The 24,333-nt window shown below is 47.9% G+C and overlaps 8 protein-coding genes across 8 annotated transcripts; 2 read left to right on the forward strand and 6 right to left on the reverse strand.

Annotated features, from left to right (window-relative positions):
* Nucleotides 1-60: 60 nt before the first annotated feature.
* Nucleotides 61-1,414, reverse strand: DFJ58DRAFT_723378 (uncharacterized protein; the record flags this gene model as incomplete). Its single annotated transcript, XM_041385000.1, has 5 exons — nt 61-295; nt 623-666; nt 720-834; nt 894-1,240; nt 1,292-1,414. The coding sequence occupies 5 exons, from the start codon at nt 1,412-1,414 to the stop codon at nt 61-63; spliced, it is 864 nt and encodes a 287-aa protein (XP_041248422.1).
* A 1,412-nt stretch (nt 1,415-2,826) lies between these two features.
* Nucleotides 2,827-3,051, reverse strand: DFJ58DRAFT_624102 (uncharacterized protein; the record flags this gene model as incomplete). Its single annotated transcript, XM_041381078.1, has 1 exon — nt 2,827-3,051. A coding segment is annotated over one exon (225 nt), but the record flags the coding sequence as incomplete, so codon positions are not given.
* Nucleotides 3,052-3,711: 660 nt separating this feature from the next.
* DFJ58DRAFT_714138 (uncharacterized protein) lies at nt 3,712-4,654 on the reverse strand (the record flags this gene model as incomplete). Its single annotated transcript, XM_041383986.1, has 6 exons — nt 3,712-3,866; nt 3,891-3,980; nt 4,008-4,050; nt 4,078-4,205; nt 4,230-4,368; nt 4,394-4,654. 6 exons carry the CDS (start codon nt 4,652-4,654, stop codon nt 3,712-3,714), a joined length of 816 nt encoding a protein of 271 aa, XP_041248424.1.
* Nucleotides 4,655-10,016: 5,362 nt separating this feature from the next.
* DFJ58DRAFT_766425 (ras GEF) lies at nt 10,017-14,744 on the reverse strand. The gene is made up of 12 exons (XM_041388796.1): nt 14,327-14,744; nt 14,109-14,268; nt 13,561-14,056; nt 12,903-13,516; nt 12,189-12,848; nt 11,915-12,136; nt 11,697-11,862; nt 11,498-11,651; nt 11,184-11,448; nt 11,074-11,150; nt 10,798-11,014; nt 10,017-10,745 (listed from the first exon to the last, which is right to left on the reverse strand). The coding sequence occupies exons 1-12, from the start codon at nt 14,480-14,482 to the stop codon at nt 10,411-10,413; spliced, it is 3,522 nt and encodes a 1,173-aa protein (XP_041248425.1). The 5' UTR covers nt 14,483-14,744; the 3' UTR covers nt 10,017-10,410.
* A 360-nt stretch (nt 14,745-15,104) lies between these two features.
* On the reverse strand, nt 15,105-16,204 carry DFJ58DRAFT_714140 (uncharacterized protein; the record flags this gene model as incomplete). The annotated part of the gene is given in 3 exon segments (XM_041383987.1): nt 15,105-15,229; nt 15,249-15,761; nt 15,814-16,204. 3 exon segments carry the CDS (start codon nt 16,202-16,204, stop codon nt 15,105-15,107), a joined length of 1,029 nt encoding a protein of 342 aa, XP_041248426.1.
* A 512-nt stretch (nt 16,205-16,716) lies between these two features.
* DFJ58DRAFT_742547 (uncharacterized protein) lies at nt 16,717-18,315 on the forward strand (the record flags this gene model as incomplete). Its single annotated transcript, XM_041387206.1, has 1 exon — nt 16,717-18,315. The coding sequence occupies one exon, from the start codon at nt 16,717-16,719 to the stop codon at nt 18,313-18,315; it is 1,599 nt and encodes a 532-aa protein (XP_041248427.1).
* Nucleotides 18,316-18,712: 397 nt separating this feature from the next.
* DFJ58DRAFT_766431 (putative 60S ribosomal protein L25) lies at nt 18,713-19,577 on the reverse strand. The gene is made up of 4 exons (XM_041388797.1): nt 19,334-19,577; nt 19,133-19,282; nt 19,014-19,083; nt 18,713-18,964 (listed from the first exon to the last, which is right to left on the reverse strand). The coding sequence occupies exons 1-4, from the start codon at nt 19,528-19,530 to the stop codon at nt 18,950-18,952; spliced, it is 432 nt and encodes a 143-aa protein (XP_041248428.1). The 5' UTR covers nt 19,531-19,577; the 3' UTR covers nt 18,713-18,949.
* Nucleotides 19,578-19,697: 120 nt separating this feature from the next.
* DFJ58DRAFT_80385 (RecF/RecN/SMC) lies at nt 19,698-24,258 on the forward strand. Its single transcript, XM_041390989.1, has 17 exons — nt 19,698-19,806; nt 19,863-19,952; nt 20,006-20,110; nt 20,165-20,361; nt 20,409-20,783; nt 20,833-21,528; nt 21,578-21,717; nt 21,768-22,551; nt 22,605-22,803; nt 22,857-23,104; nt 23,164-23,460; nt 23,509-23,586; nt 23,652-23,718; nt 23,769-23,818; nt 23,873-23,915; nt 23,963-24,126; nt 24,182-24,258. Exons 1-17 carry the CDS (start codon nt 19,767-19,769, stop codon nt 24,197-24,199), a joined length of 3,591 nt encoding a protein of 1,196 aa, XP_041248429.1. The 5' UTR covers nt 19,698-19,766; the 3' UTR covers nt 24,200-24,258.
* Nucleotides 24,259-24,333: the final 75 nt, after the last annotated feature.

The following is a 24,333-nucleotide window of genomic DNA, read 5'->3' on the forward strand; positions in this document are numbered from 1 at the left end:
AAAAAGTGACAATAAGTAATTGATCACTTATTTGAGTGCTAAAAAGCTAGAAAAGCAAACTTATGATTTCTTGATGGCCAGTTCAGGGTTCAAAATGGTTGGGGACCCATCCAAACCAAAGTCAAACTGTTCACCCAATGCCAGAACCAAGAACTGTATATGGTCCAGTTCTGGCTGACACCTGGACTGTGGACTGAACCACAGGGGAACTGGACCAAAAGTCCGGTTCAAACCATGGTTCAGGCCCAGTGAAAACTCCTTCAAAGCAGAATGAAGGAAATCGTGAGAGATAGAGCTTGATGACCATGTCAGACCTCACTCGACTCACTGTACTGGTATCACTATCACATGCAATGTCAGTCGAGTAATATCTATGTTCACCAGAGGATATTAGTCAACACAAAGATTGCGCTCGATTTTGTTCGAACATAGAATGGTATAGAATCAAGTTCAGTCGAGGTGAGTCGTTGAAGAAAAGTATTGTGTTGCAATACATAAAATGGCATTGGCACAGTACAAAAACACAATGCAGGGTACAAAATACAATAGGAACAGGGCAGTTGCAATAATATGCCAAGTGCACATGTCACAGAATTGAAGGAAAGTTGTAAATGTCGCTCACTAGCCCTTTCCACTCATCAACGCAGCAGATTTCTCGTTCCATATCTAGTGACCACAGATAATTACAATCAATAGCATAATAAAGCAACGACACGCACCTTCAATTGATCTGGACACTCCTTGAGCTTATTCCAATAAGCCTCGAATTTCTTTGTGAGCAGTTTGAGCTTCTTTTGTTTCATCTCCGCACACCAGTCGAGAGCGCATAGGTTTCTGGAAGAGCAACATGCTCAGTTACTACTTGACAGAAAGAAACTGCCACCCTGTTGTACCTAGCAGTTTTGCTGGCTTTGTTCGGATGCATGACACTCGTGGATTCAGCAGTGCCAGGAGCTTCTTCGGTCGAGCGGACAGTCACAGCAGCTAGAACAGTTGCAGAGACATCAACAGGGCACTTGAAATCATGTTCAGGAATATGGGTAGGCTGAAGAGTATCTTGAAGAACAGCTTGACTTGGAGCAGGGAGGCTGTATTCGAGTTGTTCGGATATGTTGTCCTGGGGTGTGAGGAGGGTGGACAGTGCTGGCAGTAATGACTCTGTGGCAACTTCGTTTGGTTTGAGTATATCTGTGTCGACTTGTAGACTCAGCATCAAGCCATTAAGAGGGTCGTCAAGGGCCTGTGGTACTATATGAGAGTGATAATCATACCAAATAGGGAAAATGTGTACCTTTAACTTTTGGGTATCTGTCACAGAACTTACTTTATGGCCAGGGTGATGTTTCTTAAGTTTTTTTGCTGGCTGTAAGGAAGTGGTGTTGGCTGCCGAGGGACGTTTTGTCACAAGAGACATTGCTGGCTGCTCAAATTTCACAGGTGGGTCAGTAGTCTCCTTTTTGACGACACCTGAGTCATCAATTTTGCGTGGTCGTACTGACCATTGGGAATATGAATCAATAGCAAGCTGGTCAGACTTCCAGTTGGCAGAACAATATCATAGTGCAGAAAATTTGATCTGCATCTCTCGGTAGTAATAATGTTGAGATATGTTGTCGAGCTTAGTCCAGGTAGTGGGAGCAACACCAATGAGAACAAACTGAGACCAGATAGATCTAGCAAAAGAACACATTTCTTCAAGTTCATGGGGAATCGCATAAGATCCATCGGCATGCTGGATATACAGGACGGTCAACTTCTTGACCTTTGTTCCAGGTCCAAGGATACTTCCTTGTCTGTTTTTTTGCCGCCAACCATTTGGGCTTGTCCAAGTAAAGTGATGTCTGTAAAGTCTCGTCATTTCAAAGGAACATCCAAAGTGATCTCAGTCAATGATGCTGTCGACATAAGTTGTGCAGTCCCATGTATGCTGCCTGTGGCAGGGGCTGCTTGTGAGGCCTGCATTTTCTCAATTCATTCAAGAAGACGGTGATTATATGCACTAAAAATGTCAGAAAATCAGTAGCAACCTCACAAACAACTCGTAATACTTACTCTGCTGTCCTCACTTCTCCTTCAAGCTCACAAATACGCTTAATGAGTCTGGTCCTCTCCTCCTTCAGTTGATATAGTTCAACTTCAGTAGTATCAAGTGGACGATGATCAGATAGCAATGGAGACTCCGATGAATGGTTGGTAAGGAACAGCCTGCTTGAGCTACCAGCAGAGCCAGAGTATCTTGAATCAGGGCACTCTAGTCCAAAGCCCGAGCTTTCATGCAGTAGAGAACGGGGATCAATGACATTGAGTGGGTACTCAGGCTGATTCGGAATATAATCAAATCAGCAGTGGTAGTGTCAAATAATAATACAATATCACCTTGTTGAATCTCTCATCCCATGAATCATAAGTAGACCTAGGACATGAATTATCCACATGATTACAATGTTGTCGATGTAGCTCAGTTGAATGAAAATCTAGTAGCTTTTGGTCATCATGATATGAGCTAGAATAGGACCCTCGACGTCCATGAAGTTCAGAATAATGACCATGCATGACTGCAGTAGTATGGGACTTTGTGATGGTGGCTTCAGATGAAGACAGAAGCCCAATTGGGTATGTTGTGAAGTTTATTGATACAAGTCCAAGTTTGAGAGTACATCACACAAAAGGTCTCAATGCCTAAATCATAAAAAGTATGAATCTACTACTGTCTTGGCTTGGTCATCTCCCTCCGAAAGTTGCTCTACATAACCTCCCATGTCAGACACATCAAGACCAGTCTACCACAAAGAAGTGCTCCTCGTCTGTACATTCTGAATATGGTATGTGTGGGATCATTGCGACCACTAAGAGTATCAATTTTGCGGGGATTACTTGCAATGCTGCACTGCCGAGATACTGTACAGACCAGAGTGTGCATTGTGAGGCTTCAAGAAGATGTTGATCTGGTGGAGAATAAAGAGACACAATAGCAAGGGTCTCAACACCACCTGTGCCATCTGACATCTGAAGTTGAAAGAAGTAGTGCACCTCTCCGAAAGATATGTTGTTATCGATGAGAAACTAGGTTAAAAACAACAGTCCAAACAAAGATAATAGCAACAATGAACTAAAAAAAGTGCACCTTAATGTTGCAAGAACGCCAAGCATTGGGTCTGGAACCCTTCTTACAAAGTGTTCAAGCAGCCTGTCCATTAGGGATCCGAAGTCCAGCCCACCTGCAGACAGCTGCTTCCCAGTTGGACGGAAATGTAAAATCGCTCCAGGCTGCAGGCTGATTATCTTCAAGGTAGGCTTGGATGGCTGCTGACTCCGAGGGCTCAGCAATAGCCAGGTTTTGATCACAAGGTTGTAGGAGCACATATCCACCACCAATGTCCTTCACACCTCTTGGGATATGATATCCTGGACAGCCCTGAAGTTTGAGATGTGGATAGAGAATGCACATCACATTCAGCTGAGCATTTCTTGTCATGTGCTGAGTCAGGTTAGCGTACGGATTAGATGGCTGGTTGATCTGAGCCACATAATATCCAATAGCTCGTTCCATTGTCCACTGGGAACAACAAATGGGGGGGCCAACACGAAGTATCTCACAGGCATAATGGATGAGGGCATGGATGCTTTGTCGAATGAAGTGGAGGTGTTCCATACGGCATTGATAGTAGAGAAGTTCAAATTCTCGTTCGAACTCAATCAGGAGGATGTAGATCATTTGCACGTCCTTGCGGGAAATGTCCAGGTCTTGCCCTTCAGAACAGCCCAATCCCAATCAGCTCTGTCATCCTTCTTATCACATTTGAACGTGCCTCGCCAAAGAGGGATCAAAAGATCGGGAATGTTGAGGGATACTAAGTGCATAATATCTGACCCAAAACACAAGGGAACACCCAGGGTATGGCACAATGAAAAACCAAGGAACAGGCTTGGCTTCGATATCCCTGTTGCTAAGTGATTTTTGCGATATTGTGTCTCATTAGCTGAGGAAAGGATGATGCTCAGCCTACGGATATACTCGGAGTGGGAACATGGTTTGAGGGTCTCTGCGAGCTGATGTGGATGGTCGCAGCCAGGTACAATGTAGTCATTTGATTTGAGGAGTGCCAGGTAATAATGAGTCCCACCAGGTTTATGGCGTCCAATGCAAGAGCAAAACAGACAACAACCATTTTTGCCATGGTGACCAACTAACCCATTGAGATAGGCTAGCCCAGAGCCGTCCGCAGTACCAAGGGCAAGGAAGGGGTGAGATTGGTACACTCTACGGTGCAATGCATTCCAGATAACAAGGCCTTCTTTTTGAATAGCGGCAAGATGATGAAAAGTGGGGAAAAGGAAGGAGACGACATTTTTTGGCTTGTTAGGGTCCTGGAATGATACCCCCAGGTAGAACACAGCATTGCTTGTAACGACAATCTGGGGAGTGCTCGTACACGACCCAAATATAGAGCCAACAGTCTGATGACTTGCTCTCATAGAGCTGAGCACCATCAATAGACATCATGACGATGATGTCATCATCACCAATCCGACCGTCCCGAACAGCATCGCGGTAAGCAGTTCCATCGAGAAAGTCTTCAAACTGCATCTTGACATTGCCATTTTGACGAAGTTCATCAAACATTTTCTCTGTTTTCTGCCGACGATACTCCATCTCTTCAGCACTCTTTGGATCATGATAAAGCGCCTGAAGTTGTGGACCGAGGGGAAATGTGGTTGTGACTGCACGAGGGACTTTCTCCTTGCCTCCACTTTGCTCGAAACCTGATGGGATCATAGCGAGCCTCACTACAGATGCTACACATCAGTAGATGTGAATTGGGACCTGTGAATGCCATGCAACTGTTGATACACATGTGGTGTTCGATAGGATCAATACTGCTGAGTTCTGTGACAAGTTTCTTGACCTTGTAGAGTGATGGAAAGCCTTCATCGTTGTCAGGAGATAGATGTCGTGCACATGAGTTTATTGTAGTTACATAGTCACGATCTGCATGAGTGAGGTTCAGATAGAGTTCGATTGCTGTTGCAGTAACATCATCATTGATGGTGGTAGGTTCGCAGGGAGGATTTTGCAAGCGCTTGAGTGCATTTGCAGTCATTCCTGTTCCTGGGTCATTGAAGGAGGCTACTCTGAGTGCACCAATGTACATTACAGAGTGGCAAAGATCGTCAAGTTTGATGTGACTATTTAACTCCTGTAGTATTTGTTTGTCCACTGTCATATCCCGTATTCTGGACCTACGTCTGATGATGTTCCCCTCTTTTCCGCACATCCTCTATCCTCTGTCCGCTATCCGCTGTCCTCCGTGCATTAGCAGATCCTTACTTCCGATTTCTGTTCCGGAACTCAACACTCCGGATATCCGAAAGCCTCCTTGATGGATGCTTCCACTTATACCTCCAACCCATTCCTTATCATCTCAGGACTTTTCCAGATTAGAATGGACATGCATCGTGATTGCTCTATGAAACGCTGATACTACTTCTGATCCATTTCCGGTTTCTGGTCTAGTAATCCCTCACCAGTCAACGATATGTTTTCCGGATCCGTTCCATGTCCAGGATGCCCACTGGTGATACTTCCGAACGTCCGGAGTTTTCAGCACCAAGTCCCTACTTCGCGTTGCAGCTCATCCATCCATTTCTGCTCAAATCCACGTCAAACCTCTGGTCCTCCAATCCATTGATGATCTGTTCACTTCACACCTCCGCTCCGAACCTCCACTTCACACATCCGTCCTCATCCTCTGTCACATTTCCACTCTGCAACATTTTCCGTCCGTTATCCGTCCTGTTCCTCTGCACTCCGTTTCCGTTATCCGCTCCGGAACTCAAAACTCCGGATATCCGATGACTTTCTTGATGAAAGCTCATACTTCTACCTATGACCCCTTCCTTGTCTCTGGACATTTTCGGATGTTAGTGGATATGCTTTGCAATAGCTCCTTCCAGCCTTGGTAACCATTTCCGCTCCTATCCTGGAAATGCACTAGCAATACTTTTGGACCTACGAAGTTTTCAGTACCAATCGCATTGCAACTCATTCCGTGCATGCTACATCCATCCGTCCTTCCGCTATCCATCCGTTATCCATCCGCTATCTGTCCGCTATCCATACGTCCATTATCCATCCATTATCCGTCCGTCCGTTATCCGTCCGTCCTCTGTCTTGTGTCCTCCGGATTGCAATTTCCGACCTCTACCCCCTATATCCAGATCTCAACCTTCCGGATTTCAAGTGGCTTTCTTGAGGAACACTGTCACTCCTACCTCCGACCCATCCTTCATCTCGGACCATCTTTGAATAGTATGGATATGCTTCGCAATAGCTCTTGGTTGCTTCAGTTGCCACTTCCGCTCCAGTCACAGTTCCTGACTTATACTCCATCACCATTCCATAGCTGTCTTCTCCAGAGTCTACTCCAGCTCCGGAAAAGCACCGGTGATACCTCCGGAAATCTTAGCACCAAAGGCCTGCTCCGCGTTTTTCACTTTCTGGTCCATCTGTTCAAATCCGTGATGCACTTCCAGTTCCGTGCATTATCCGTGCATGATTTGCGCAACCATCCGGTCCACTGACCATCCGAAACTCCTGCCGGAACCCTCTTCCTATTTTCCTTCTCCAAAAGTTTTGGGAACTTCTCCCAAAAGGGGGGATAGGGACTCCGCTTGAGTATTCACAACACCCTTGTCAATGTATTTCCACCCAGAACCACTCGCTCCGTCCCATGCCCATCCAAACTATCCAGATGCATTCCCCAGTCGGATCCGCTTCGGACGACTATGGGAAACACGCATATTGCATTGCGCATCATTTGAACACATCCAGATCCGTCCATCCAATATCCATTGAGCCTGTCGAGAGTCGTCCGATGTTTTTTGCATCACATCCACTAATGTCCTATTGCACTTGGTTGCATATCCGGACCCTCTCACCTGGAATACACTCTGACCCGTCCGCATCTACCATATCTGGTGGATGAACACACTTCTGATAGCACCGAGTCACCTCCGCTGATTAAACCGTCCATATATCCCTAGTTAACGCAGTTACCTGTTGCAGGACTAGCGAGCTAGAAGGATCCGGTCTGATTCAGTACTCACCTCCACCTGACCAGTGTTAACCTTCGGACCATTGATATCCGGTCCGTTGTACCCCTTCCGGAACCTCCAAACATTTCCGGAGCTCCATCCGAAAATCACGTCTTTGCAGATGTTGTCAATCCATACAATCCGACCCATAGAACAGCTTGCTCCGTCCTTACGAGCCTATACACTAGCTATCCTATTGCTCCAGCAGCTGTACTAATGGATATTGAACATTCCGGAAAGACATCCTCTCTGCACTCCCGTCCTTCCTCCGCATTTCCGATACTCCATGTTTCTGACCATCCGCATTTCCGACCCTCTGTATTTCCGGATCTCCTGTGTACCTCTGTCCAGCTCCTACCTCGGACAATTCAGACCCATCCATCTTATCACATAGATTTCTGTCCACCATATCCATTTGTCTGAACCACGCATCCGATGCAAATCCGCTATCGACAATATGACCTCTAGTGCACTTGGAAACTCTAGCCATCATCCAATCCGTGTTCCGCATCCTTTCCGGTCTTAGGGGCTATTTTCCGGACGCCCATATCCGGCAGATTTCCATGCACCTTTGCCTCTCATAATAGCATTCATCACAGTTTGCATCCTGTTTATTGCCAGACCTTCGGAAATCCCGTCCGAACATAAGGAATCATGTCTTAGGACTTTCCTATGCTTCCTGCATCTGTCCGTGGTTCCTGCGCTCCGGACCTTCACTTCGGAAACCTATGCATCCTCACATTTTGTCCCTTCAACATTCTTCACCACCATCTCCGCGTTTTCCACTTCACGGAACCATTTGGCAGCCATCCTGCCTTCGGATGAAGGATTAGACTTAATGATGAAACTATACACCTACCAGGAACATATCCGAGACCTCCGTAGCTTTTCAGCTCATAGGAACCAACTCTCCGAAATCCGTCCATCATTGTCCTTTGCGATCTATCTGCAATCTCCGTTCTGGACTTCCTGAGTCTTCAGCCTCGAGGGCTCGGCCTAAAGGGGGGATACTGTCATATCCCGTATTCTGGACCTACGTCCGATGATGTTCCCACGCCTTCCGGACGCCTTCCGGATGCACATCCGGACCTCCATACCCTTATCCATGACTCCATACCCTTATCCATGCCTGCAGTCCTCCAGTCCACTATCGGTTTGGATCCGTACACCTTCGTACATCCATATATCCATACCTTCGGACCTCCGCAGCTAAGCCTGCTTCATCCACCCTTGATCCCATCGGATCCGAGCTCATCCTACCTGAGACTTTACCTTCCCTAGACTACCGGATGATATCCATGATCTATATCCTAGTCTCGTCTTCACCTAGATCTCCGGATCCGCTCATCCGATATCCAGACGCCTCATCCGATATCTCTAGACCTCCGGATCCGACCTATACTCATATCCGAAGCTCAAACCTTAAATCAGCGTCTATCTCCTTATGGTAATCCTCTTGACTCCGGACTTCGGTTATCTGTGTTTCCGTCTTGCTTATTGATCCTTGTACTTTGTTCATCTCCGAGTTCATTTGTTTATGTTCCGTTCATACTTACCAATATGTTTCCACATGCTCGTACATAGCATTTGTCTTCAGCTTACTGATCCTCTCGGATCCCGTCCAGTATATAAACCTCTGTACAACTCCTGTAAAGTTTCCTCAGTTCGAATATCATCTTAGATTGCACTCATTCCGTCTGGACTCTGAGTCCCTCCGTTATCCATCCGGACTTGAGTACGCTACTCTTGTCAACTCCGAGACTTAGGATAGATTCCTATAGTCTACATATCCGCCTCTGTCTTCGGACAGTCCTCACCCGTTAGTTTCTAGTCCGGATCCGATCCGGATTGGCCGTTACTCTATACACGCGATACTTTAGCTCTCTGAAATAAGGGGCAAGACTCGGGAAAGGGGCACAGCGCACGAGCTGAGGCCGAAGCCCTTCGGATCCGATACTACTTGAGTACGGTCTTAACATCCACATTGAGAGGCTCCAGATAATCTCAGGTGCATCTCGGAGTGATGTATACCCCACAGGAGGGGATGGGCTTCACTGAATAGGCTGCTGATGGTCAGAAAAATTGTCGTGAGCGACATATTCATCCATATTTTCCTGACAGAAGTTTTAATTAGTCTGACTACGAAATTGAGATGAATAGTGTAAGTTTACAATGTTGTTGTCCACTGTGAGTTCAGCAGAGCTGTCCGTACTATTGGACTCATGGTGTCGATTGGTTTTGTGCTGCAAAAACTGTGCGTGAAGGCCACCATCACTGTCATGATTTTGTTTTCACAGGTTCTCAATGAATCCACGGAAACTTTGGCTGAACTGTGATTGTTGTGGAGGTGTACAAAATGGTGCATGTTTGTCATAGGTTTTCTTATTGTCTTTGGTGAGAATGCCATAGCAGTAGCGGAGACAGTCGCAATAGGATTCCTGTGTGGGTTTGGGTGCTCTAGGCATAGTAATTGATAGTTTTCGAGGGGAGTCGTGGAGGAGACACACGGCGCTGAGCTGGAGAAAGATGCAGATATACTTTGTGTAAATTCCCAGCTCTGCATTGAGTGCATATTGCAGTGTTGCTTGCTGTCTACCATGCAGATTTGCAAGATCATTTGCAAGACAATTGTGCAAAAGATGAGATTGACATTGTTAAGCTTGTGAATTATTCCCATTTTCACGGTTCCTCACTACTACGCTTGATTTACAAATTGCTACTTCAATTATTCTAGATTCCCCTCGTTCTAGCTCGAAGGACTTTCACTGGGGTTCAGGACTGGACCACAGCAGCATTACCACTCACATCATGTTGGCCCCACCACTGTACTCTCAACAACTGCTCCTGTTGTATCTACATCATCACAGCCATTATTGCTGTCTGGGCATCCTAATAGTCACAGTTTATATTACTCCGGAAACCCACAATACATATTCAATTAAATTACTATATATTAGCCACTGGTACACTTGTATATATATTCCTAATGTCTATCCTAAGCGTGTCGGACTGCGAAATCGGCCAGTGTGACTACACCATGACTTTCCGTGACATCTATGTGACTGCGCGAAATGTGATGTGCACGAGCGAGTAGTAACCAATGACCCTTTCACATAATTAAGTGACAAGATAACCAAACCAGTGCTTTTCCTGATGCACCACAACAAGGTTTCAGCTCTTGAAATCCTGGGTAGATACATTGGAGGGATGCCATCTAACGGTAATTGGGATAACTTATCAATAGAGTACGTTCAAGTTGGTGTCCAATGAGATACAGTAATGCGGGAGAAGTTGCGTATCTAACCAGTAGAAGCGTCAGGATAGCAGAGTAACTCTGGAGAGGCTCAAAAGAAAACCACTTTCATGTAGCATCCTTGCAAGTTTCTCTTCTTCCTTTTCACGCGGCTCCCTTTCTAAGCTCAGCTGCCAGAAGACATCGCTGACATCTTTGTCGCCAAACTGTCCAAGTACATCATCCAAGTAGACAAGAACAGATGGGAGGGGATGGAAGTTGTGCGGCTGAGTTTGCCAGCGTTGAAGGTCTTGGATTACCTCTGAAACCTTCTGGCGTTTTCGGAAGTTCACCAGGTTGTTCGGAAGGGAATCCTTACTGCCGTCTTGAATGTGTGTCAAGGCAGTAAGAAACACCCCTGTTTGGGGATCAATTCTCTCATTTTCATAGATGTAGCGTCGACTACGTACCAACGAATGGAACACACGGCGGGGAAACTTTCGCAAGGGCATGTCGATAGATGTTAAACGTCTTGTAAGAATTGATTGTTGTCTCGCATGTTTCCAACTGTGACATGTATCTGGTGCCCACTTGCTCCCAAGAGCGTTTAAGCCGACGGATAGGTGACGAGTTTAGGCCAGATACGATAGCTAACATAGTCGAAAAATTCTGAATGTGCCTGCAGCGCTATAGGAAAGACGTTAGTAGAGCACTGAAATTTAACGAAATAAACAAACATCAGCGACACTGATGAAATGTTTCATGATGGAAGCGCGTCTGCGAGGTTCGTCTTTGCAAAGGATGGCATATGCGACCCAGTTGGCTACCTAAATAGGTGCGTCTGTGAACCGCGAACCACGTGCAGCCAGGGAACTTACTCTGTTACTACGGCGAATGAAGTTTGCGATGTTGTCATGGTGGTCAGTTTTCGATTCCTTGGACCGCAAAAGGCATTCAGAAGGTCGAATCTTCTGGTATAACTGGCTTTCTGTGATGGTCAATTGCCTTGCTAGCTCCAAGGAGTCAATGTCGAGTAGCTCCATCCGTTTAGGGACTATTGGCGGAGGTGGCGGATCCAGAGCCGTGCTAATCGTCACTTTGTTCGGATCACGTCCTCGCTGCTATTCCATAATTCAGATGGTACAACCCCGACGCTGATACAGCACGCACAGCACGTTTAATGATCACCATAAGCTGCTTTGCCGCAGGTAGAGTGATGACTTCATCATGCGAAATAAATTCTATCATGCGATCAAGGATGTACGCGTCGTCTCTCTCCAACACATCGTCATCTTGAACCATTGACTTAATCGTGTTAATAACCCTAAAATAGTTCAGCTACAAGGTCTGAGACAATAGCCTGGCTCACCTGATACGAATAATCTGTTGCTTAAGCTTCCGCCACTCCACCAGCTCCGGGGAGTTTAGACCTTCTGGAGGCTGTATCCAGAAGCGCTCCACCAACAACCTGAACAATTCATCAAGGGTTGTGAAGGTTTTGTAAGTCATCAGAAAAGCTTTGCTGAACTTGGGATCTATAATCAGGAGTTAAGAGAGACGGAGATATACTAGCAGAATCTTACTTACCAGCATACTCGTGAGCGGTTAGCCGCTCAACTAGGCCTGCAACCGTTCCACCTCGCGTAGTTCCATCAGGGTCGACTAGTACATCATTGGGATCGTACGTCGGTCTCAGATACCATGGTTTGGTTTCGGCATTGAGGGTAATGAGATAGTGAGAGGGTGCGTCGTCACCAAAGAACGCCTTTATCTTGTCCTGCCGAGGGGGGGTTCTAATTATGCGAAGATCTGTGGTCTACGTCAGATTATACCAATGGGTACGAAAAAGAAGAATACCCACCTTCATAGTCAGCCCATGGTATTGTATCGGATATCAGAGGTAGTTGTCCGTTTATTACAGGCGAAGCCGATATTTCTGATATAGGCGTAGTACTATCGATACTTGCAACATTCCTGAGGATATCATCTGTATCATCTGCTTCGTCATTGTTCGTATCGTAGAGGCCGTTATTCGTGCCGTTAAGTGCCTCTTCGGCCAATATTGCTGTAATGAGGCTACGTTGTGACATACGCCACTCAGTGGGGCTCTTGTTACTCCGTTCAAGAATATCCGTCTGTTCCTGCACGATGCCGAGAAGACTTTCGAGAGTCTGTCGCAGAACCTGAAGATTAAAGTCCAGTGAGGAGTTGAGCGCTTCGAGGGTATCATAATGTTCATCCCGACCGCGCCATGTTTCGCATTCTTCTACATGACGGATCCGCTGTGTATTGGTGAGTAGTGCAGCGCCGTCGTCGTATACAGCCTGAGTAGCGGCTTCGAACGACCGTACGAGGACTCTGGCTTTCTCAACAGTCCGGAGATATCGAGCACCATCATTGAGTTCCTCCTGATCCACCGGTTCGATGTCGACATGCCGAGCGACGTGCAGGTCGCCAAGGTGGTGGAGAAGGGATGACAACTGATTCATCATTCGTAAGCCGGTTGACGTTACCACGTTGGCTACGAAAGCAAATATTCAGCCGAGATGTGCGGACTTGTAGGACTTATACTCACCAGGTGCAGAAGCACGTAAGCCTTCAACGAAGTCATTTGACCTGTCTTGTACCTGCAGTACCAGTCCCACGATGTCGTTTAAGACTGCGCTGTCTAAGCTTCGCCGGGGAGCTTCCTCATTGCCATCGATAGTGACCCAACCAAATCCTTTCCAAGCCCCAGCAGCCCCGGCGCCAGCCTTCCCAAGTCCTGCATGTGGTGCTGAGAAGTAACCCTGCAAGTGTCTTGGACCCTTGTCGCAGTCCAACTCGTCACAACGACAACTTTGCGTGATCGACACGAAATCGACAACGGAGCGCTCAAGTTCTGTGGCATCAGTTGCAAGGTTGCCGATGCTGTCACTTGCGCTCCAAGGACCGTCATTCAAGATCGCTCTCGCAGAGAGTAGAAACTTTGAAAGTGTCGCAATAGCTCGACGCTGTGCAGGAACGAGTAACGTGTGCGACGCTGTGCTCGTGCTCTGTTCATCTTGTGATCCTTTCGGAACAAGATGACTTGGTATTTGACCGAAAGAAGGACCGGAGACGTAGAGTAAATCACGAACTGAAGCAACAGCGGTACTGATGAGGCTATCAACGATTACTTCATCATCTGCAACGCGAGGGATTCCAAAACTGCTGCAGATGTGTGATGGACAGAGCGAATAGCTTGTTGTGACCGATCTAGCAATTCAGAAATAAGCTCTGGTGGTCGAGGAGAAAGAACTTCCTCCAGAGATGGTACTGCAGTCAGGAGGTGAGAAGGATCTTCGTCTGGCAGAAGTTCCTGGACTTGGGGAGGCATGGGTAATGTGGCAGCTTCCTTTAATCGAGAGCCCTGTCTGGCCACAAGCGGACGGTGAGAGTACGAGAAGAGACGAGGATCTTCAAGTTGATCCATAGACAAAGACATCTTACGGCTAGTAGATGAGCTCTCCCGCGTAGTAAGACTCCTCTTTAGTACTTGGTCGGTCGGTGAACCGGAGAGACCACCGGGAATGCGGTACGTATGACGATTGGAGGGAAGAGCAGAAGAGTCTGTCTGGGCACGAGTGCGCCCTGGTGGAAGGTCTGCGAGAAGTAATGGCGAGGACGGTCTTGCGGGAGCCGTCAAAACACCATTTAGGTTATGTGGGTAATGAGAAGATGACATGCTAGGTGGTCGGGCAGGCTCTACTGGATTCGACTGGGATTGAGAAGAATGGTTCACGACGGGTAGTGTGTCGACATCCCCCATAAGAAGCAAAACCGAGACCAGCGCCGGTGCCAGCACGAGAGCTCCATTGTGATGAAGTTAAGCCTGCAAGATCACAATCAAACGTTTCATCCTCCGTGTCGAACGGTAGATCACGAGATAGTTGCCCAGTGACTGTGTTGACATAGTAGATCTACATGTAAAAAGAGCTGTCACCTGAAACTGAGCGCTGAAGTTAGGAAAAATCATACCTGACCATCTCCGGAGACTTGGGGAATCCAGAAGTCTCTTGCAATTGAAGAAGGGGGGGGTGTCCGGCCTGAGGTGGGATTGCGGGAAGCCCCCTTATGCTCATCCGTGCTGCCTTGGAGACTTCGGGGGAGGCGCCAAATTGATGAACTCTCCATGATAAAAGCGTGCAATGACGGATAGAAATATCAAAGGTGAATTGTGTTGGCTGGTGAGGCATTCACATCTATTTTAAAATGTTTGCATTGCCCCTTGCATCCATGAGCAGGATCATCCATGGTGCGACGCGTGAATTATTGACCCGCATCAGCACTCAGCAGTGCCTTCATCAGGAAGGCAGTTACAGCACATGCGCACGCTGCATCGCAACGACCAGCCTTTTAAGCTCAGTGCGAATCAAATATCCCTGCTTACAGGTCGAGTCTATGTGCATGACATCTAGTAGCCGCATCGAGGTCCATCAACATCCATCAACAGTTAACAGCTATTCAGAAAACAAAAAACCTTGACCCTGGGTATTAGTAAAAACGAATCGTAAACAGCATGTCCAGACAGTACACAAAGATCGTATACTATATACTGCCATCAGAAGGTGCAGGCCAGCCTGTGACAAGCAGTAATTACTCATGAAAAGAATCGTGGCTCTAAGAAATGACGGGCCCCGCGATCACGAACTCACCGCAGCCAAAATTATACAAACAATTTTAAACCGAACAGGTGTCCAAAATTGCGTATTTCGGTGACCACAACATCTTGAGTAGTTGGGAGAACGCTTCCTCTTCACCAGTTCATGCTGCTCTCTTGCAGAACAGGAGCGGAAATAACTCCAGGGTTGAGGTGACGGCGCTCCCGCATGACAGGAGGAGAGATACGGCGCTCGTAGCCATCATCATCACCCTGGACACCTTGGTATCCACGTAAAACTGTCTTCCGCGTAGTAAAAGCTCCGCCTTCGCTGGCCGCCGATACTGTCCCGATCAAAATCCTGACCATCGGGACGTACGCCTGCGGGATCACCGACGGTTTCAGAGAGACGGCGATGCGCGACCTCTTTTCGGCGCTTGTAGTACCGATAAGCGACGATAGCAAGGATGATGAGCGCGATGGCACCGAGCGACGTTACGACACCGATGATCGCGTCCTGGCGGACTTTAGAAGAACTTGAACTACTGCTAGTGCTACTGCCGCCTGGAGTGGGACCTGAGATGGACGATAGTGCAAGAGTGGGGTCAACGCATTGGGCGAGCGATGCGGGTATACTGCCTTCTTGTCCAGTATAGAACAAGGACTTTTTATTGGAGATAAGCGAAGCGAGTGTGGAGACCTGGTCACTAGGGAGATAACCCTGCCAGATGGTACCAAGCAGTTCAACGTCTTGAATGCCGGTGTACGACGAGGGCTCGTAGACCAGCAGCTCGTAGCTTTGTACCTGAGAAGCTGGGATACATTTTCGGTACGTATACACGTATGCGATGTTGGGAGCACGTACCATCAATTCCAAGTGCTGTCGCAATTATCGAGGGGAAGTACTCAAATATCTGTCCTTGGGTATCCGAATTCGTTGCAACCCAATCCCAGTTAAGGGACTGATTGAACAGCACGCTGATCAGGGTGTCAGTAGTTGGCACATTGTTGACATTGAGCGTAGGCTGTGGCATAATGGCCGTTGGGAGATACGTCGGGATCGGTGCTGCAGAAGGCTGACTGGCCGGCGGAGCGGATGCAAGCGAGAACGTCGTCGTTGGGAGGTCAGGATTTGAATTAGTTGAGGAGGCTATGGGTGTGGACGTGGCAGTATTGACCAGCAGAGATGAGACCGTGGACAGGTACTGGTAATTGGTATTCGTGGTCGTAGAAATATAGGTACTTGACAACGACATCGTGGATGTCTCATTAAGGATGCCAGTACTGCTCATGGTCGTGCTATTTGGGAAGCTGATGACGGTCGATGAAGCAGATGCTGTGGATAGGCCATTGCCCGAACTCGTGCCAGTTGTGATAGCAGTAGTAGTAGTAGTCCTGCGACGGAGCATGATCAAACGGTCTCAAGCACGATAGGATTTAAACTTACACAGTACCAGATGTAGAGGAATCCGTCATCGACGTAGAGGATGGAGTGCAACCAATGCCATCACAAGATGACGTTGAGGAAGAAGCAGCCGAAGTGGTGGTAGGAGAACCAGAAGTTACAGGCGGAGAAGAAGCTGGTTGGCTTGAAGTGGGAGACGTTGAGGTAGGAGGTGGACAACCAATGCCAATGCCAAGTAACCCATCGCACGACGACGCGGTGGTGGAAGTAACCGGACTGGTGGTAGGAGAACCAGAAGTTACTGGCGGAGAATAAGCTGGTTGGCTTGAAGTGGTAGATGTCGAAGTGGGAAGTGGACAACCAATGCCAATACCAAGTAGCCCATCACACGACGATGACGACGACGACGACGACGACGACGACGACGACGGCGACGCGGCGGAAGCAACCGAACTGGTGGCAGGAGAACCAGAAGTTACAGGCGGAGAAGAAGCTGGTTGGCTTGAAGTGGTAGATGTCGAAGTGGGAAGTGGACAACCAATGCCAATACCAAGTAGCCCATCACACGACGACGACGACGACGACGCGGCGGAAGCAACCGAACTGGTGGCAGGAGAACCAGAAGTTACAGGCGGAGAAGAAGCTGGTTGGCTTGAAGTGGTAGATGTCGAAGTGGGAAGTGGACAACCAATGCCAATACCAAGTAGCCCATCACACGACGACGACGACGACGCGGCGGAAGCAACCGAACTGGTGGCAGGAGAACCAGAAGTTACAGGCGGAGAAGAAGCTGGTTGGCTTGAAGTGGTAGATGTCGAAGTGGGAAGTGGACACCCAATGCCAATGCCAAGTAGCCCATCACACGACGACGACGATGACGCGGCGGAAGCAACCGAACTGGTGGCAGGAGAACCAGAACTTACAGGCGGAGAAGAAGCTGGTTGGCTTGAAGTGGTAGATGTCGAAGTGGGAAGTGGACAACCAATGCCAATGCCAAGTAGCCCATCGCACGACGACGACGACGCGGCGGAAGCAACCGAACTGGTGGCAGGAGAACCAGAACTTACAGGCGGAGAAGAAGCTGGTTGGCTTGAAGTGGTAGATGTCGAAGTGGGAAGTGGACACCCAATGCCAATGCCAAGTAACCCATCGCACGACGACGACGACGACGCGGCGGAAGCAACCGAACTGGTGGCAGGAGAACCAGAACTTACAGGCGCGCTTGAGACTGATTGGCTCGAAGTGGTAGATGTCGAAGTGGGAAGTGGACACCCAATGCCAATGCCAAGTAACCCATCACACGACGACGACGACGACGCGGCGGAAGCAACCGAACTGGTGGCAGGAGAACCAGAACTTACAGGTACGCTCGAAGTTGGTTGGCTCGAAGTGGGAGATGATGAGGGAGCTGGACAACCAATCCCAAAACCGAGCAGTCCATTGCAGGATGATGTTGTGGCGGGAGCCGCCGAACTGGTGGCAACAGAACCAGAACTTGCAGGCGTGCTCGAAGCAGGTTGGCTTGAAGTGGGAGATGGCGAGGGAGGTGAGCAACCAACCCCTAAACCAAGCAGTCCGTTGCAAGATGACGTTGTGGTAGATGATGGATTGGAGTTGGATGATGCAACAGCAGTGGTGGTAGAAATTGATGCTGGCGAGCTAGACGGGGTGGTCGTGGGCGGAGTACAACCTATATCTAACCCTAAGAGCCCAGTGCATGACGAGCCGGTCGATGACACAGAGGTTGAGGGGCTAGAGCTTGTAGTAGGCGTACCAGTGCCTGTGGACGAGACCGTCCCGCTGCTGGACACAGAGGACGATGGGGCACTGGTACCAAGTCCGCTTCCAACCCCACTCAATATGCCATCTGAGAACCAGTCCATTAGAACATCACCCAAACTAAATAATGAACGAAATACACACCGAGACCACTTAAAATGCCATCAGGAGCTCTTTTCTTGAATGTAAAAGATCGCCTTGCATGAGAGTTGGAGGCCGACGAGTGTCGTGCATCGACTGGGAGAACGACAAGGGAGGAGAACGCAGTTGCAAGAATGAAATAGATAATAGAATACATAGAGATGATAGAATATTGCTGGATAGCAAGGACAGCGCGACTTTGGGTCCGCTAGGGATAGAACGAGTGTGCGTTTCTGGTCTCTCAAAGAGAGCGAAAAGTAGGTTCTAGGATATTTTAAAACACGAAGATTCTTAATTCCTGGAAGCTAGTTGGCCGATAATTGACAAGACGTCGCCGGCAGCGTCGCAGGAGCAGCAAAATTTGAGACCAGAAATCTGAAAACGAGGGAAAGAACAAGACAGAGTTCGAAACGATCTATGTAGTTAGTGCGTAGGTAGGTTTCGCGATCACACGGTAACACAACGAATGATCTCGGTTACAAAATCTGTTTTTAGCTTTCATGTCGTCTACGATCACAACTACGTAGCACTGGAAACTTGTTGACTTCACAGGTTTTGTAATTATGCCACTCCAAATATTCGAAACGACATCAGCAGGAACATGGATTCATCAAGGTGCATATGATTGGATAGTATGACAATACACGACGAAATGGTAGAAAATGCAACAACAGACTTAGATGAATCCGATCTAGAGTATAATTAATAACAACATCAACAGCACGTTGGCGGTGAATCACCTTGTTTGCAACATCCAAAGCGTCGTGGTCGGGTGTGAGCCGAACATATGCCTTCTTCTTACCATCAGGTCTAAGGGCAATCAGATTGTAATCTTAAAGCTCATTGCACGGATACGAACCGAATCAGGGTGTTGATTTTAGCAGCCTGAACGTCGTAAAGTTTTTTTACGGCGTCCTTGATTTGTCGCTTATTCGACTTTATGTCAACAATAAAGACGAGAGTATTGTGCTCTTCGATCTTCTTCATCGCCGACTCCGTGTTCAGTGGACTGTCATTGAACGGTAAAAAATTAATTTGTGTTATATAGCATAAAACGCACGAGACAATGGTTCGGAACTGGTCCATTCGTGGTGCATGGGGAATAGATTTGCGAGGGTACTTGGGGCTCCTGGGTAGGCGGAGTGTCTTGGGACGGTGGAATGTTACAGAGTATCGCTGCTTCCGTGTTGAATGCGAGTGCACGCCCTGCAAAGCGGCCTTTTTGGCGGCCTTGGCCTTGACATTAGTAGGGGCCATATTGATTTGAAGTTATTCTGCCCGTCGCCTGTATTACTAGCAGACCGATGATCAGGTAAATCGCCAATCCCCGAACTACTATACAGTTATAATCGGAATGTCCCGTAATATTACATAATATTAGTCATAAAGTCAGGTGATATGTGACATGGCACGTGTCACACGCGCACCATCGGTGTCTGCACGCGTTTGTCAGATATTACTTTATAGTACGCGTTGAGCACGCCTCGGCCTTAATGTATATCAAGACCCTGACAATTCAGGGATTCAAGTCTTGTAAGTTTGACCATTCTTTTCCGGTGATATCCCAATTTATGCGCTGCTTCTACCAGACCGTGATCAGACACAGATAGAGCCCTTCTCTCCTCGTCATAATGTCGTCGTAGGTAGAAATGGCTCAGGCAAGAGTAACTTTTTTGCAGGTGCCCATTATACCCCTGAACTATGTCTCTCGGTCTTACCCATGCACCCCCAGCCATTCGCTTTGTATTGTCTGATGCATACACCTCCATGTCCAGAGAGGAACGACAGGCTCTCCTGCACGAAGGTGTTTCCGTCACGACCACGCTATCTGCATATGGTGCGAAATTTCCAGTTATGATCCTCTAGCATCCTTTCTCATACTTGCAACCAGTCGAGATTGTGTTTGACAACTCTGACAATCGATTTCCAACCGGTCGCGAAGAGGTCATACTAAGACGTACCATCGGTCTCAAGAAGGATGAATATAGTCTCGACAAGAAAAGCGCTAGCAAAGCTGACGTCATGAATCTCCTCGAAAGTGCGGGATTCTCAAAGTCCAATCCCTATTACATCGTTCCGCAAGGACGAGTACGTGCCACCTGACCCTCCTATACTCTCCTAACAGAATATCTCAGATCACCGCCCTCACAAATGCAAAGGACCACGAGCGCCTTGCCCTGTTGAAAGAAGTTGCTGGCACTAAAGTCTACGAACAACGTCGTACCGAATCTCTTCGTATCATGGCAGAGACCGATGCCAAACGCACGAAGATTAATGAACTTATCGACTACATCGACTCTCGTCTGACAGAGCTAGAGGAGGAGAAGGAAGAGTTGCGTGAGTTTCAGGACAAGGACAAGGAGCGCCGGTGCCTTGAGTATGCACTGTATCAGAGAGAGTTGGAGGAGGTTGGAGAAGCTTTGGAGGAGATTGACGAAGAGAGGCGAGGAGAAGTACACGGTGCCAACATGAGAAGAGAGCAGTTTGATACCAGAGAGAAGGAGATACAGGTCCGTCCAACCCTCTCTCTCATTGAATCTACCATTGACACAGTCATAGCGCCTAGAGCAACAAATCTCGCAAGCGAAACATTCCCTTCAAGCTCTCAAAATATCACGGAAAGATGCACACTCCGAGCTTAATGAATTCATCCGCGCTCGTACAGAACTCGAGTGCATTGTTGTCGATCTCCGTGCAACAAGCGAGCGTGATGATAGCGCACTCAAACAAGAGCTTGCGTCCGTTCAGCACGCCACGCGGGACAAGGAGCGTGAACTACGTGATTTGATTCCACAGTGGGAAAAAGCCCGCACAAAAGAAAGTGCAGAAAAACGCAAGATGGAGGAAGCCCGTACTCAGCTTAACGCGCTCTTTGCAAAACAAGGCCGTGTCAACCGCTTCCGGACAAAGGCAGAACGCGATGCATACCTCAAGCAGGAAATCGCGAGTATGGAGGCATATCAACGGGCTCGTTCTGCAGCACTCGATTCCACTCGGAAGGATGTTACACAGAAAAGGCAGAACGTTGCTGAGATGGAGCGGAGAGTCGATAACATCCAGGGGAGCTTGGAAGATGGTAGAACGCGTGTGAAAGACATTGGAGAACAGGTTACAGCACTCAAAGAGCATCAGACCGAACTTATTGAGCGCAGGAAGGAGTTGTGGCGCGAGGACACCAAGTTGGATGGGCTGCTTGCGCATGCTAGTGACGAGTTGAGGGCTGCTGAGCGCAACCTTGCTGGTATGATGGACAAAGTGAGTGTATGCGCGCCCTCAATTTGTGAACCATTGTTTATTGTTTTAGGACACTGGCTCTGGTCTCCGCGCCGTCGACAGGATTGCAGAGCGACACAACCTGGAGGGTGTATATGGCCCGTTGTACCGTCTCTTCGAGATACCAGACTCGACGTTTAGCACTGCTATCGAGCTTACCGCTGGAAACAGGTACATCCAATCCATTTACATCAATCTCAACTTATGCTCACACCTCACAGTCTCTTCCACGTCGTCGTCGATACTGATGCAACTGCACAGAAGGTCCTTGACATCATGCTACGAGAAAAGAACGGCCGTGTGACCTTCATGCCTCTCAATCGCCTCAAACCCAAACAGCCCACTATTCCTCCAAATCAGGATGCCCTTCCTCTCCTCGAGAAGCTATCGTATGATTCTGCGCATGCCAAGGCATTCCAGCAAGTATTTGGCAAGACTTGGGTATGCCGCGACCTCACAGTTGCTGCTGCGTATGTCAAGAGCCATGGTGTTAACACCATCACGCTGGACGGTGACAAGGTTGATCGTAAAGGTGCCCTTACAGGTGGTTACCACGACGTGCGCCGCTCGCGCATTGAGGCCGTTAAGAATGTAGCGACATGGCGCTCCAAGTTTGATATGGAAGATAAACGTGCCAAAGAAGTTAAAGCTGCCATCACCACGCTCGAGCAGGAGATCACGAAGGTGACAGGGAAGATCCAAGTCCTTAGCGTTCAGCAGGCGCAGGCAAAGGAAGCACGCGAGGTCCTCCTTTCAGACTCGGCATCGCTCTCAAGGGAGCGCGAGAGATTGAGCGAGGGCATTGTAGCTCTAGAAAATGAAGCGGATGAATTGGAGACGGAGCTGAGCGGGATTGTACAGAGGCTACAGGGGTACCGCACTGAGCTTGCGAGCCCCCTTACACGGGCACTGACAGATGACGAAGCCAATCTGATTGATACTCTTGGTCAACAAGTGGATGAAAGGCGCAAGCGAGTGCTCGAGCTGAGCAAAACGAGAACAGAGGTAGGTGCACTAGCAATACTCATCCTGGAACACACAGCTAATATCACTCATAGCTTGATAGCCGCAAAAACCTTTTGGAAATCGAGCTCAGTGAAAGCCTCCGGCGGAAAGAGAAAGAGCTGCAGGTAACATTGGAGTCATTGGGTGACTCGGCGAATGGAGAAGTGTCATCCGCCGACAATCTGGATGCACGATTGCGTGAACTCAAGTCCCTCGATACTTCTATATCCACTTCGACAAAGCGTGCACAAGGTTCGCTCCTGACTAGTTCTTTGTGTCCGCGTGTACCAAATGTATTCCCACAGAGGCAGAAAAGGATTTCGATAAATTGACAGCTGACCTACAGGAACTTCGATTCAACTTAGAGAAGGCCCAGAATCAACAATCGGAGGACAGTCGCAGTGTCACAAAGCTGCAGAAGAACACCGAGCGATATCTAGCTAAGAAACAGATGCTTGTCGGTCGTAAGGAGGAGTGCAACCGCAATATCCGAGATCTAGGTGTACTTCCAGAGGAAGCTTTTGAGAAGTATACGAACGAAAAACTTGATCGAGTGCGGGTTTATCAGCTGTTCATCTCCGAACTTTGTGTGCTAATGATCTAACGACTTAGCTGGTGAAGAAACTGCACACTGTCAACGAAGGGCTGAAGAAGTTCGCGCATGTGAACAAAAAAGCTTTCGAGCAGTATAATTCTTTCACAAAACAACGAGATCAACTCTTGCAGCGCAGAGAAGATCTAGACAAGTCAGCCACGTCAATCGAGGAGCTAGTGCAAGTACTGGACCAGCGAAAGGATGAAGCTATCGAGCGAACATTCAAACAAGTCGCCAGCAATTTTGAAGAGGTCTTCGACAAACTCGTTCCTGCTGGCCGTGGGCGGTTGATCATTCAACGTCGGATAGACCAGGTAAATAGGACAATGATGCGTGAAATAACTTTACTTAATCTGCTACAGGATGAAGATGAAGTTATGGATGAAGGAGATGATACACAGCAAAGTAGCATTGACAATTACACTGGCATATCGATAAAGGTAATTTTTTTGGGACCGCTTTGCTGTTCAACTTATTGTATGGATAGGTATCCTTCAACTCCAAGGTTGATGAAGGACTTCGGATACAGCAGCTATCAGGGGGTCAAAAATCCCTTGTCGCACTCGCGACAGGTAACTGCATTTCTGTAGAGACAACCACGTTTCTGAGCTTTTCTCTCTAGTTTTCGCCATCCAGAAATGTGACCCAGCTCCTTTCTACTTATTTGACGAGGTGCGTTCAAATGATTACACGGAATATGCTGTTAGGTTATGTTGTTTCGTGTAGATCGATGCAAACCTGGACGCGCAGTATCGAACTGCTGTCGCAAGTAGGTGCCCTGTAGCACATCACAAATTGATGCTGATCTCTGTCTAGACATGATCAAATCTCTTTCGCATTCGGCTCAGTTCATTACGACTACTTTCAGGCCGGAAATGTTGGTCACCGCGGACAAGTTCTATGGTGTGCTCTTCAACAACCAGAAGGTCAGTTCCATCAGGAGCATCAAGCGAGAGGAGGCCATGGAGTTCGTGGACCAGGTTCGTCCCTTATTTTTTTTACCTGTCGAGCCTGTATCGCAACTAGCGTTTTTAGGAGGCCCAAGCTCAGTAATGATTCACATGACTTTGCGTCGTCCAAACGTCAAAGTGTCCTTTTATCATACGCTGTACGATATTTCTTCGCTTGTCGTGTTCATTGTTATCGCTATTATCCTGTATGTAACTTATTTCATGAGTAGAGAAAGA

This window comes from Suillus subalutaceus (assembly GCF_016647625.1).
Source record: "Suillus subalutaceus strain FC151 chromosome Unknown DFJ58scaffold_13, whole genome shotgun sequence".
In the NCBI taxonomy this organism is placed as follows: domain Eukaryota; kingdom Fungi; phylum Basidiomycota; class Agaricomycetes; order Boletales; family Suillaceae; genus Suillus; species Suillus subalutaceus.

What these genes read in the sequence shown, in the direction of transcription:
- DFJ58DRAFT_766425 (XM_041388796.1), bottom strand. Translation starts at nt 14,482, where the DNA reads ATGGAGAGTTCATCAATTTGGCGCCTCCCCCGAAGTCTCCAAGGCAGC. An exon ending in CTTACGTGCTTCTGCACCTG is followed by an intron (nt 12,849 to 12,902) that starts GTGAGTATAAGT and finishes TTGCTTTCGTAG; the next exon opens with CCAACGTGGTAACGTCAACC. An exon ending in TGGTGATCATTAAACGTGCT is followed by an intron (nt 11,449 to 11,497) that starts GTGCGTGCTGTA and finishes ATTATGGAATAG; the next exon opens with CAGCGAGGACGTGATCCGAA.
- DFJ58DRAFT_766431 (XM_041388797.1), bottom strand. Translation starts at nt 19,530, where the DNA reads ATGGCCCCTACTAATGTCAAGGCCAAGGCCGCCAAAAAGGCCGCTTTG. An exon ending in CAGTTCCGAACCATTGTCTC is followed by an intron (nt 19,283 to 19,333) that starts GTGCGTTTTATG and finishes GTTCAATGACAG; the next exon opens with TCCACTGAACACGGAGTCGG. An exon ending in AAAATCAACACCCTGATTCG is followed by an intron (nt 19,084 to 19,132) that starts GTTCGTATCCGT and finishes GATTGCCCTTAG; the next exon opens with ACCTGATGGTAAGAAGAAGG.
- DFJ58DRAFT_80385 (XM_041390989.1), top strand. Translation starts at nt 19,767, where the DNA reads ATGTATATCAAGACCCTGACAATTCAGGGATTCAAGTCTT. An exon ending in TTCGACAAAGCGTGCACAAG is followed by an intron (nt 22,804 to 22,856) that starts GTTCGCTCCTGA and finishes GTATTCCCACAG; the next exon opens with AGGCAGAAAAGGATTTCGAT. An exon ending in CGAACGAAAAACTTGATCGA is followed by an intron (nt 23,105 to 23,163) that starts GTGCGGGTTTAT and finishes CTAACGACTTAG; the next exon opens with CTGGTGAAGAAACTGCACAC.